The sequence below is a fragment of the Anopheles marshallii genome, chromosome 3, assembly GCF_943734725.1.
Source record: "Anopheles marshallii chromosome 3, idAnoMarsDA_429_01, whole genome shotgun sequence".
NCBI lineage: Eukaryota > Metazoa > Arthropoda > Insecta > Diptera > Culicidae > Anopheles > Anopheles marshallii.
The window spans coordinates 82,663,748-82,676,066 of NC_071327.1; the positions used below are offsets into that span (position 1 = coordinate 82,663,748).

The 12,319-nt window shown below is 43.5% G+C and overlaps 1 protein-coding gene across 1 annotated transcript; it reads left to right on the top strand.

The window, feature by feature from the left end:
- The first annotated feature begins 3,170 nt into the window (after positions 1-3,170).
- On the top strand, positions 3,171-7,225 carry LOC128713681 (homeobox protein PKNOX1-like). The gene is made up of 7 exons (XM_053808544.1): positions 3,171-3,451; positions 5,550-5,700; positions 5,781-6,050; positions 6,127-6,211; positions 6,274-6,887; positions 7,002-7,067; positions 7,145-7,225. The coding sequence occupies exons 1-7, from the start codon at positions 3,171-3,173 to the stop codon at positions 7,223-7,225; spliced, it is 1,548 nt and encodes a 515-aa protein (XP_053664519.1).
- The last annotated feature ends 5,094 nt before the right edge of the window (positions 7,226-12,319 follow it).

The following is a 12,319-nucleotide window of genomic DNA, read 5'->3' on the forward strand; positions in this document are numbered from 1 at the left end:
GATGGCGGGTGGTGGAGTGTACTATGCCACCCACTAACCATCACGATACGTTGCCGCCTGCGGTGGAGCGAATGTGTTTTTTGAGGCACCATTTTCGGTTGGTTGTGCCAAATTGCCCTGGCTCTAGTGGTTGGTTATTTAACCCTTACGGGTCAATACCATGTGGCTTTGGGGGTGAGCAAGGCAGAAAGTTTTTGGGGTTCATCGATAGTTCCAGTATAAGCCTCTGAGACATGGAATTTGTCCAAAACTGACGAAACTCTCTTAGACGCGTTCTAGAGAAAGCCATGCTCCGGTGGGTTGGTCACGTCATTAGAATTACACCGGACGACCTAGCCCGTAAAGTGCATTTAGATTTAGGATTCAGGCCCAAACTGAGATGGAGTGATGGCGTTGATGCGTCCGCCAGAAAGAAAGGCCGGGATAATGGATTGGGAAACAAAGGCACTCGACCGTGAGCCCAACTGAGCAGATTAGAACATTTTGGACAGATTGAAATAGGATTTAGATTTAGATTAGATTTCTATCGCTTGTATAATATCCAGTTTTAAGAATTGACGAGCCATACGCGTAGACTCATTTGGTTTCAACAGTCTGTTATCATGACGTCATAAAAACACCGGACGTCTTAGCCTTAGACCATCCAAGACAGAAATAACAGCCAAGTATAATATTGGAACCCTGCCGTATATATGAATCTGCTGAAGAATTATCCCCCAAAGGACATCAAATGCTTGCGTCATTGAAGGGTTAATATTTTCCCGGCGAACGTTCGAAAGGATTAGGTGCACCATCGAACGATCGGCGGGAACGACAATTTATATCGAACCAGCACTGAATCAAATCGCAGGACACTGAACACACGAATAAAAAAAAAACAACCTTTGGTCATTACTAACCCTTTACTATCTTTCGGGTTCCTCCCTTTAGTTCACTGTTGCATTTGTCATAATAACAACGATTATTGTTTATTGCTGCACTGCATTGAAAGCGGGTGGTTGCACGCGGCATAAACGGATTTGGCCGTGTCCCTCCACTCCAATCTGTGGGTAATTGTGTTTTTGGGCATTTGGTGGAGAAACAATCGGTCTAAACATCGGCCAACCATCCAACCAGACAGTGGGAGTGTGCGAGAAAGCGAATAAACAATTGCCAAACTTCATCCTGACGGGGCGCATTAAAAGCCTCCATGACCCCCATGCCCAATCCGATTTCGCTGCCAAAAACCGGTGACTTTCACTAGGTCGTAAATCGTGTTTTAAGTTCGTAAATGCTCTGCTGCTCGTCGGCCGTCCCTTATGCGAAATGGAAGTAATTCTTGATCGAATAAAATTTCAAAATCCAACCGCCTTGCCAGCGAAATGAAGGGCGCATGTTGTAGTTGGAGCGTGTATCGCGCCTAGTTCGCCCCCGAAAACAATCAACTTTAACTTCATCCCACTCCTGTGCGGGTGCTCGGGGTTTGGAAGGACCCGTGAAAGCATGCCAGATAAAACACAAATTGATCGCGAATGTATTTGGGGGTTGTTTTTGCTTGAAATGTTGAGGCTCGGTTAGGATTTATTGGCAACATTTCATTCGTTTTTGTTCGCAAGTTTGATTCGTTCGGATTTCCCTCATGCGGTTCGATTGGACGAGCGGAGAAAGCCGTAGTTGACGAAGGCACGAGTCAACAATCTACTTGCCATACATAAGATAGGGAAATGCATGGCCGGGGAAAGCTGTCCCTTCAGTTGCAGTCAAACACAGTTTGAAAGAAATCACATTCCAAATCACAGCCAAAGAGAAAGGGGGAGGAAAATGGATCGCTCCATGATGCGGCATTCTCGAGGAGTCCTCCAAACGTCACTGCCATCAACATGATGGCCCGATATTGATTTGAATTTGATAGCTTGTACAGTGTTTATTTATGAGACATCCCTTGCTTCCCCTCCCCCTCCCCTTTGTTAAATTCTTCCGATTCCTCCCCCCCACCCCCTTTTGCAGACTTCCTCAACCCAACGAATGTGGATGAATTTCGGAATGATTTACTGGCGCTCGTGTGCGTGCCTAGGATTTTTACTTTTAGCGTTTGTTGATTGGTTCCGAACCGCGAACTCACTCACCAGTACCGGTGGTCCTCGATTTGTGGCGAATCGTTTATCATTCCGGGTTGAGCAGAGGACGAACTGTACGTTTCTTTTTTTTCGGGTTGCTGATTTTAGGATTAGATTTATCGCCGGTCGTTCGGGCGGCCGTGGAATTGAGTTTGGGAGTGGGGTTTGTTTTTTGTTTTCGTTAGCGAAAAAACCACATGCTTTGGTGCATCGATAACAATTTATTTCGGTTGATTTGCTGCACGGGTACGGGATGGGGAACGGTTGAGCATGTCTACTTTTTTGGGAGGACATCATGTCATCACCCTTGATGTTTGGATTTACGGTCTCCAACGAGCAGTGCATAATTTGTTTCAATCGCGCAGATAGCATTGACTGGTACGGTGTGCGATAAACGTCCCCGAAGTGACGGTTCCAGCAGGGATGAACGATCATAAAAGGGACATTAAATAGACATGCGGTCCTTGTTTAGAGAGATCAATAGATTAGAAATAAACAATAAAACGAGATGCGCAATGCGATACGGGGGGCGAATCCAAAATGGGTCAATTTGAATGAATAATCAAATGGAGATGAGATGCCTTGTGCCTGTTTTGTGTTTGATAATCAACTTTATTGCCGAGTTTATCAACGTAAACTAATTTCTGTCATTTTTCCCTCCCCCATTTTCCATTGCAGATTCTGTTTAATGCTTGTTGCTGTACTGTGGCTACCGGCTGGAAGTAATGTCTTAACAATCGCTGGACGATTTGCAAGTTGATGTCAATGTAGTTGACGTAAAGAGAGGAATTAAAAGAACGTGCAAGCGAAATGGAACACGGTTCTACGAGATGAGTTTGTGAAGTCATCCAAAACAAGCTGATTCTGGTGATAAAAACTGCAGCCGAATCCCAAAACATCCCAGCCAGGGATATTAGAAGAAAAATACGCACAGTTCCACTCGCACACCTACTATATTGTGATAAAAGTATTGCAAAAAAAAAAAGGATATTCAAATTCTGATTCATCGGTGTGGACGTGGCGCAATATTTCCTTCCTCGTCAAGCTTCACTACAGCGCACCTAACTGCACACAATGCAAGAAAATAGCGTAACGGCGGTTCCGGTGTCGGCGGTGACGGCATCCGGATTGGGCACCATCGGCACCAGTGCCGGAAGCACCGGTACTGGCGTGGTCGGAAACACAGTCAACAGTGGCAGCAACAGCAATGGCAGCACCGGCAGCACGAGCAACAACGGTGCTGGCAGTGGGCCAATCACGGCCTCCACAGGCTCCGGCAGTTCGACCATCTCACCACACGGCCTCAGCGACATCGATCAGGCACAGTTCGAGGCCGACAAGCGGGCGGTCTACAAGTGAGTACAATCGCAATCCTAGATCGCCAAAGGAAAAATTGTTTGCTCTTGTCTATTGCCGTTTCGATTGTGTTTGTGCGGTGGGACGACTCTGACTTTGGGGAAGATCATGCTTTTGAATACTTGCATGTCTACTGCATCTTGGCATTGGAATTGGAATGATGTCACCTTGAAGACATCACGAAGTGGGACGAAAACAGAAAGAATGTGTAACAGCATTATTTTATTTCTTTCTAATTCAGAACATATTACCAATTGCTTTTTGTCGTCCCCCGAATCAAATCGAAAGGATAGTTGTAGTAAAAGCAATTTAATTCATGAAGATATTAAAAAAGGAAAAATTTTCAATCTGACAACGACTTCAATGTGAAGTCTTCTTGCGCTACTGGACGGACGGACGGAATACGGTTGCTAAACGTCATAACTCAAACTATTCCTTAAATCAATCCAAAGTTTTGATGCAATATTTGGTACATCTTTAGGAGATCAAAGCACACTAAAACGGCCGGTATAACATCAAAGACCTCAAAAACGATCCTCGACCAAACCAAATTTATTGTACTGATTATGTTTTACTTTCTTTCTTTAATCATTTGATGTTTCGTATCGCTTTTAGTTCTAGTGATGAATATAACTCCGATAACGGCACGTTAAAGTGTGCAGCCTCTTGAACGGGCGCTTCAACTAACGAATTATAGATGCGCTCCTCGATGGCGTACGATACAATGGTTTGGAATTTAAAGCAGGGAAACTAACAAAGGCCAAACGTTAGTCTGGTGAAGTATTACCTTCAGCGACCACCGCCGTCACTGTACTATTCGTCAATATACTAAAAATAATCAAATGCAGCTAACGCGAAACAAATGCTGAAACCGCTCGAACAAGAATGAAACTACACGGTCGGAAAAAGTCGTACACAGATGGAAATGCTAATAGGAGCAAGACAATCGGGGTCGTCTGTGGCGACGGTTTCCACCAACCTGCAATCGACCGCTTTCGTCTACGGTCCAACACACCAACCGAGCTGTTACACACATATGGTTTTGTGAAAATGCATCTCGAAGACGTGATCGACCACCGTTGCTACGTGAGCGATCCGATGACCGGCACTTGAGAGTCAAATCCGGAGGAAAAGAACACATTTTACCATAACACCTCCACCATCCACCGTCCCGGCAATTCCCGCTCGGAGATGATCCGGTGTTTGGGACATTTCCACCGTTCGATCCGGGAACGAACTGGCGTTTGAATGCAGTCCTTTCGAAGTGGCACGATTTGCATACGATTGACCGGGATGGGTGGAAATGTTGGAGAGGTTTACCCGCCTTCGCTCCTACAATGTATTATGCACATTGTAAAATTGTCCCGGTCCCGGTCGCTGCTCGTTTTGCATCACTTCATCGAACGGAAAATGGCCACAAATGACACGATGACAGAGTTTTCCCCTCTTGTCCGGCACAGCAGGCAAGTTTTCCCGAAGATAGCGGAATAAAAGGGAGTGGCCAGAAGAAGGATTTCACGGCATATATAATAAGCAAAAGTGCATCGACGCATCACGGGACAAAAGGGGGGAGCAAGAGGGCGAACGGAATTGAAACGATAAAGAAATTTCCAATGCAAAATAAAACACGAAAGCGAGAAAACGAACTGCAACGACTGCAAATGGCTTGTTGTCAGTTGGAAATGGATCTTTGACGTTTTCCGCCATCGCCTTGCCGTTAAAGCGCAAGGACGAAAGGAAGGATAAACGCCTTTCGTTCCGGTTCCTCGGGCGGTTGTCTCCAGCATCACCTTGTCAGTCATTGTCACGAACTTGGAGGAAAATTGTAAAGTATATAGCATCTACGCTGCGTTATGAGATAGTAATGGCTTTATTACATGAAGGACAATCTCCCCCGATATCTCTGGAGTGCGATAAGGCACGATGTATGCAATCGTACTAATAATTACGAGTTTAGTATAAGCTTGGTAACTAAACTGGACAGAGTAAACGGTTAAACTTCGTGTCCGTTTTCGTTCCTGGATTCGGTACATTAATATAATTACTAAGAGCGTAACAACTACAATACATCATTCATACGAAACCATTTCCTTTCAGACATCCCCTATTTTCCCTGCTGGCACTGCTGTTAGAAAAATGTGAACAAGCTACCCAAGGCTACATTCCTTCCTCGTCTTCCGCGTCTAGTCCAAACGGGTCATCCAACAATGGCACCAGTGATGGAGATAGTTTCTCCCGAGATATTCAGGTACATCGTAGGACTCAGCGGGCATCGACCCAACTTGCTTTTAAAATGCTATGCCTTGTTTGCTTCCTTTCCAACCATAGGCCTTCGTACAACTGCTGGAGAAAGAAAAGCGTCCCCTGCTAACGAACAATAGTGAGCTGGATGGACTAATGATCAAAGCACTGCAAGTGTTACGAATACACTTGCTCGAACTGGAGAAGGTGCAGGAGTTGTGTCGAGATTTTTGCACACGCTACATCGCCTGCCTGCGTAGTAAGATGCAGTCGGAGAACTTGCTACGATCGGACTATGCTCTCGAGCACAACAACAATCTGTCCAACTCCAACAGTCCAATCAACAGTCCGGAACAGGTTGGTTTGGGTTGTGCAAAACCCCTTTTTTGAGACAGCATTTATCGTATCACTCCCATTTGACACTACCTTTTAGGATCTTTCCGGGAGTGCCCAGGGCTATTACCAGAACACGGATTACCTGCAAGGAAGTGACACAAGCGAATACAGTAACATGCAAGGTAAGTCGTTTATAGAGGTCAAAGGCCAGGAACTGGTTCTATTGGGTTTATAATCTTCCAAGCTAAGGGAGGCTTACTGAGCTGCAGTAGTTCGTGCGGTCCGGGTATTCAGACATCAAATCCACAACATTCACTGCCCCATCCAGCGTTGCAGCAGCAGCAAGATCAGCACGCACTGCATCATCACCAGCAAGTGCCCACATCATCAGCAATACAGTCACCAAACAGTGCCATCATCTTGGAGAACTCGACGCTTGAAGACTTGTCACATACGGGAAACTCGCATCCACTAGGAGGAGCTATTGGAATGCCCGGACTTGCCGGATTGCCTTCATTGCATGATGGTTCCACGGGCACTTTGCTTCCTACTGACCTGACCGCAGCAGCAACTGCCGCCGCTGTGGCATTCCAGCAGCAACAGTTTCACCTACCCATCCATCCTAACACCGATACGATGCCTCTCAGCTCGGTCAGATGTCCACCGGCAATTGCGCTTACCTCACCGCTGGACATCTACGCCGGTCAGCTGTCACCGTGTGGGAGCTCCGATGAGCTAGACTCCGAGCTTGACTCACTCGGGGACGGGGATTCGAGTTCGAGCAAACGGCAGAAGCGAGGCATCTTGCCGAAGCATGCTACCAGTGTAATGCGCGCTTGGTTATTTCAGCATCTAGTCGTTAGTATGAATCCAACGTGCCGTTGCAATGTTTTCAACTAATTTTGATCTTTTTTTCTTTGTTTCTCCTCTTTTCTCCTGGTGCTGCCTTACTGCCTTGTGTGGCCTTATCAGCATCCCTATCCTACTGAGGACGAAAAGCGTGCGATAGCAGCACAAACCAATCTCACCTTGCTTCAGGTAGGTCACTCACAGAACTGCTGGAACTTGCTTGAAATTTATCATGGACATTTCTTTTTCTTCTCGGTGGTTTACAGGTAAACAATTGGTTCATTAATGCCCGTCGACGTATCTTGCTACCGATGCTGGAGAATACCTCCGACAACTCTGGGGAGTAAGATTGTGTAACTCCAAATCTTGCTTAAATGCCAATCCTAGTCCACCAAAGACCAACTACCAGTATGGAGTGTCAACCTCAGGTTAAAACGGCAAACTACAAACACTCTTCAAGATGAAAAACTGGAAGGAAATATGTGGCCGATTCGCAGTACTGTTTGCAACATGCCATCATCTGTTAAAAATAGCCTCACAATCAAGTCCTAAGCTCTACGTTACCGCACGACACGGATGGTCCATTAAGGCGAACTGAAGTACGTGTTTTAGAAAACAATCCTTTGTTCGTCATCAAGGGGCGCCTAATCAATGTTTTCGAGAATTAAAGTGAAACATCGCATTGTACACAAGATTATGTTTCACAAACAAGTGTCACCGTAATCGATGTTTTACGATTAATTGAGGGGCGTTAGGAATGCGCAACAACAACAATCCCTCGCGTAATTACTCGACCGTGTTGAACTGTATCAATTTGATTCCTATTTTTAGATGAAGTATGAATTGGGAGAAAAAATTGCGTGATTTTATCCCATTTCCTTGAAGGATTTTTTCCTCATCCCTTCGTGGTAGGAGCGTTCTAATCAACTTGTCAGCTTGCCTGTCGAGCAAACAAAATTTCCTTCCTTAGTTTACTGTTTAAAAAAAACTAAGGAATTCAAGCAGTAGAAAGGCGAACCAGTGGCCGAGTAATTGCTCCAATCAATGTGGGTAAACAGTGCCATGCCAGCTTGTGTTGGGCCGTTTGTACCAGTGGTACCGTGCCATCCGATTTGAATAGAAATGCAATTTACAAACAAATTCATCCCAATCAGAATTACCCCGCACAAGCGCACGGGAAGCGACAATCGTTACCCACGGTCGAATTTCGGTCACAGCACAGATTCCATAGAACAGGCCCTGCCCAGTTCCTTCCGTCACCGGGTGAAGTGGGTTATTAATTAACCCGACTGCAAGCTGCTTCGCTATCCTTTCATCGGTTAATGCTATTAATGGTGAAGGTGAATGTGTGAGAGAGCGAACAAAAAAACCACGACAGTAGTGTGTCCAGCGAGGATACTATTCGTGCGTGCCGGTGCGCTATGATGAGGTCTGAATTGATTAATATTTATTACCTTCGTAATGAGCCTCCACCCCCGTTCGTGGTTAAAGGACGACGGAGCGGGAGACCTGTGGGTTTTATTTTTCGGTTTTCTCCCCTCCCTTCAAGTGGGGGTGCTGGGAAGTCTTCAAACACGCGGCATAAAGGTAACTCAATTATCGGGGATGGTGGAAATGGTGTCGGGTATTCTGAAATCTGGAACCGGCAATGCGTGAACGAAAGGTTTCGTGTGACGTTCGAACGCCGTTGAGAAGAAGCCGGAATTGAAATGGATTTGTGCGTTTCGGGGGTTGGTTGAATGCTTCGATTATACCTCACCGGTTGTAGCAGCGCGACCAGTGGTGGATGTAATCGGATGACGATTACATAAATAAATAACATTTGCATACATTTGGAGGCACGCTTGTAAGCTCACAAACTCGACAACATGCACGGAGTGGACTGTTAGATTAAAATCCCTCAACGATGATAACCGCATGATTACGAACGATGCACTTAAAAAAGGTAGCAGGACGCTGGTAAAGATTTCAACCTGGTTCCCGTAAGGCGACGCATAATTGAAAGGAAAAAGAGCACTTAAATCGCTTCCTGGGACATTTTTTCCCGAACGTGGAAAATAATAAACTTCCAAAATGGTGCACGTGGAGATACGCCGCAGGGCAAGAGCGAAGATAACTCATACAAAACAAACAAGCCAAGTATACGTAAATGAAACAAACACTCAATCCTGCTAGAAGAAAATGGAAATCGAAATGGAAAGATATTCTATTTAGTATATATCGATGCAAACGATCGTTTGCACACACTACGAGATAAGCAAAAGAAAGTTACTTTTAAGTGTCATATTAGGTTCCGTTTTCTAAGTTTAAATTGGTGACATGAAACTACTGTGAAAGAATGAAACAAAGCAACAGATATACGTACACTAGTATACTAAGAGCGGGAAAGGAAAAACGAAACAAAACAACAAAAACTAAGCAAGTTAAACTATGTAGTAAGTATGAATCTATCGGAATCGGCGTTTCAGTAGCGGTGAATAAGTACATTAGAAAACGCACAAGGAGAAAAATACTCTGAACGGTTCTTTCACAAGCGAATTGGCGATCCGTAGCGAGAAGGTGTGAATGAAAAAAAAACGATTCGGAAATTAACAACACGCTGATACCACGAGCAAGGAAGGACGAGTGAAGTCTGTGATAATAGATTTATTTGATTTCCATATCGCCATGAAAAGAAACGAAAGCGAGAAACGGAATGTTGAAACAAAAATGCGGCCCCGTCAGCAATCAGCAACAGAAACCAGTACCAGTACACTCCAATCGTCAGTGTGCAATTGCGTAAGAAGAGAAAGCACTACAATTCCATACAATTGGAGCAGTAGTGTTCTTGAGTTTGAACCAAAAAATCACCATTTTGTTTGATGCACTGCATTATTGGATTATCGATTTTCCCATCTGCACACAAACCAGCTGTCGTTACCGATTTGGGACAGTCGTCATGAAGTGTCCGTTGTAAAAAGCAGTGAAAATGCAACTACTGGTACACACACTCTTATACGATAGAATGTACCGAAAGGAATCTTTAAGCTTAAAACAGAGAGAGAACTAGCTCGAGGTGTGAAGAACGGAACGAAAACAAAAACCAACCAGTCATCGAAGTAACTGAAGTATACCATATTTGAAATAAGCAGAAACGCAACGTGTGACCCAGTATACCGAAGAAGGAAGCAAGAGTAAGCAAAAAGTAATACAAAACAGTAAACTACAAAAGACGCAACACGAAAGAAGAAAGTAAACCGAGAATGCCAAGTGTGTAAAGCTTTTGTGTTGGAAAATTAGTGAAACAAAACTTTCGTTGTTTAGTGTATTCAAGTGAAAACAACAAAACTCAACAAACGGCGAAGAAACGATGCAATTTGCTGAAGAAGGAAGAATGTGAAACTACAAAATACCATCGTCTCTGCTGCGAACCTTGTATACGTAATAGGAAACAAAAGAACAAAGAATTCATATTGTGAGTGAGGCAAACGAAATAATAGAAGATAACAAATTTACGTTATTATTTTCTAACATTAACATATATCTATATATATATATATACATGAATATATTCCTAGTAGTGTAAGGTTTTTATTAACATTTCCTAATACAGTTAAGAGAATGGAAGAGAAAGGAAAAAGGCAAAAGAAAGGAAGGAAAATGAAAAGTATACTAATTTCCCTGTCTCGAAACGAACCGTAAACTTACTTTAACGTTTCTTTTCTCTAGCTAACAATGTATTGTTTTCCTTTTTCCAATGGCCACATTCAGAACACTAACTAATGTATACTAAAAAAACAAACAAACAAAAATGCAACCATTGTTAGCCAAATAGTAAATGATAAAACTCATTAAACAGGCACCGTCCAAAAACTGAAGCTAAACACGGTGTAAAGTTGTGGAAGAACCCGTCTCACCGAAGCATTCTTCCAAACAAGCTTTGTGTCCACAACACAGCAGCAACCCTCCTTCAACACCCGTGGTCATTCTTCCAGAATCGAGAAACAAAGATGTTACCATGTTACGTTAGCCTGTAGGTCCCGCGAACCACGTGTGTAGAAAGTTGGTTGTGTTTGTTGATGGTGGTGTGCGTTTGGGGATGAAGGAAAATCATTTGCACGTTCCTTCCCTGTCCTGTGTACTACTTTTGATTGAAATGCCTCCAAGTCTTATCGAAAAGAGCGGTTAGGTATTGCGTGACACGAACCCAACTCACACTCGACCCGCTGTGATTATGCGGGGGGAGTCCTTGGAAAATAGTTTTTTTTTTAATCTGCTTTAGTCAGCCATAGAAGAGGAGAGTGGAACTGACCGTTTGGTAGAACGGGTTCCTTTTCATAAGATTTCTTTTCAAAGGATCCACACGTAAATGCAAAGAATAATTTACAACAGGAAGGAACTGTTTTCCACGCGTTTCTTTGTTGATTTCAAATATCTCAGCCAACACACTGATCCAAAAGTTTTTTTTTTTATAGATGAATGAATACATTTTGAAGGCCATGCAAACACAAACACATAACTTAACGTCCGTGCCATTAAGAGAAAAGTGAAAGTGGATATGATAATTAAGAGAAGATAAAACTAGTGTAGAATAGCGATGAGAGGCAAGATTGCTGCTTGACGGTGACAACACAGAACTACCTTCAGTTAAAAAGTACGTAAAACATAACTTTAGATCTAGAGACAACAAAATGTATACCGCATTAAAACAAAAAAAAAATACCTACCATGGGAACGAACCTAGAACAACGCGCACTTTCTTCCGCTTGGGGGAGCGTTCATGCTTGTTTTTTGCTATTTGTTTGCGCTTTACAAAAATGTACATGTAAAGGGAAAACCACACAATTACTTTGTTTGTAACAAAAAAGAAAGAAAAATTTAAACGTAAAATTTAGAAAATCGGTACACAACACCCTGTTTAGCTTACACTATTTCGGCAAAATAAACTAAAGCAGAGAAAGTAACAAACACGAAAAGCAAAGACGAAACGCAAAGTAAAGCAAATGAACTAACAGTGGCCGGGTGACGGAAAGAAGTGAACATCGGTGTAACAAAGAGTAATTTACAACGCAAGATGGCAACGGCAATGCTCTACTAATGCCGGAAGGAGAATGGTTACCACCCACAAAAACAAACGAAAAGAAAATGTATACTATTATATTATGAATTGATCATTACAACAACTCAAGTGAATGCTAGAAGAAGGAAATTCCCTTCCTATGCGCAAACGCAAGCAAACCTAGCGCAAGAAAACCGGAACCGAACCGGAAGCTGCCTCATTTAAACCCAGAAATGACAGCTGAGAATAAAACTATTTGAAATCTATGCTCAGAGAAACCTCAATGAACCGTGGACGGGAACGAAAGAAATTGGGCAACGATTGGTTACTGTTTGTTGGTTGTTTAATAACTTATCTATTTCTTTTGTAGTCGTGCGTGTTTTGATAAAACCGTTGCTCCTTT

Bases quoted from the DNA above. Each gene is read 5' to 3' on its own strand.
- LOC128713681 (XM_053808544.1), top strand. From the start codon at position 3,171: ATGCAAGAAAATAGCGTAACGGCGGTTCCGGTGTCGGCGGTGACGGCA. The intron at 3,452-5,549 runs GTGAGTACAATC...ATTTCCTTTCAG, and splicing joins GACAAGCGGGCGGTCTACAA to ACATCCCCTATTTTCCCTGC. The intron at 7,068-7,144 runs GTAGGTCACTCA...GGTGGTTTACAG, and splicing joins CCAATCTCACCTTGCTTCAG to GTAAACAATTGGTTCATTAA.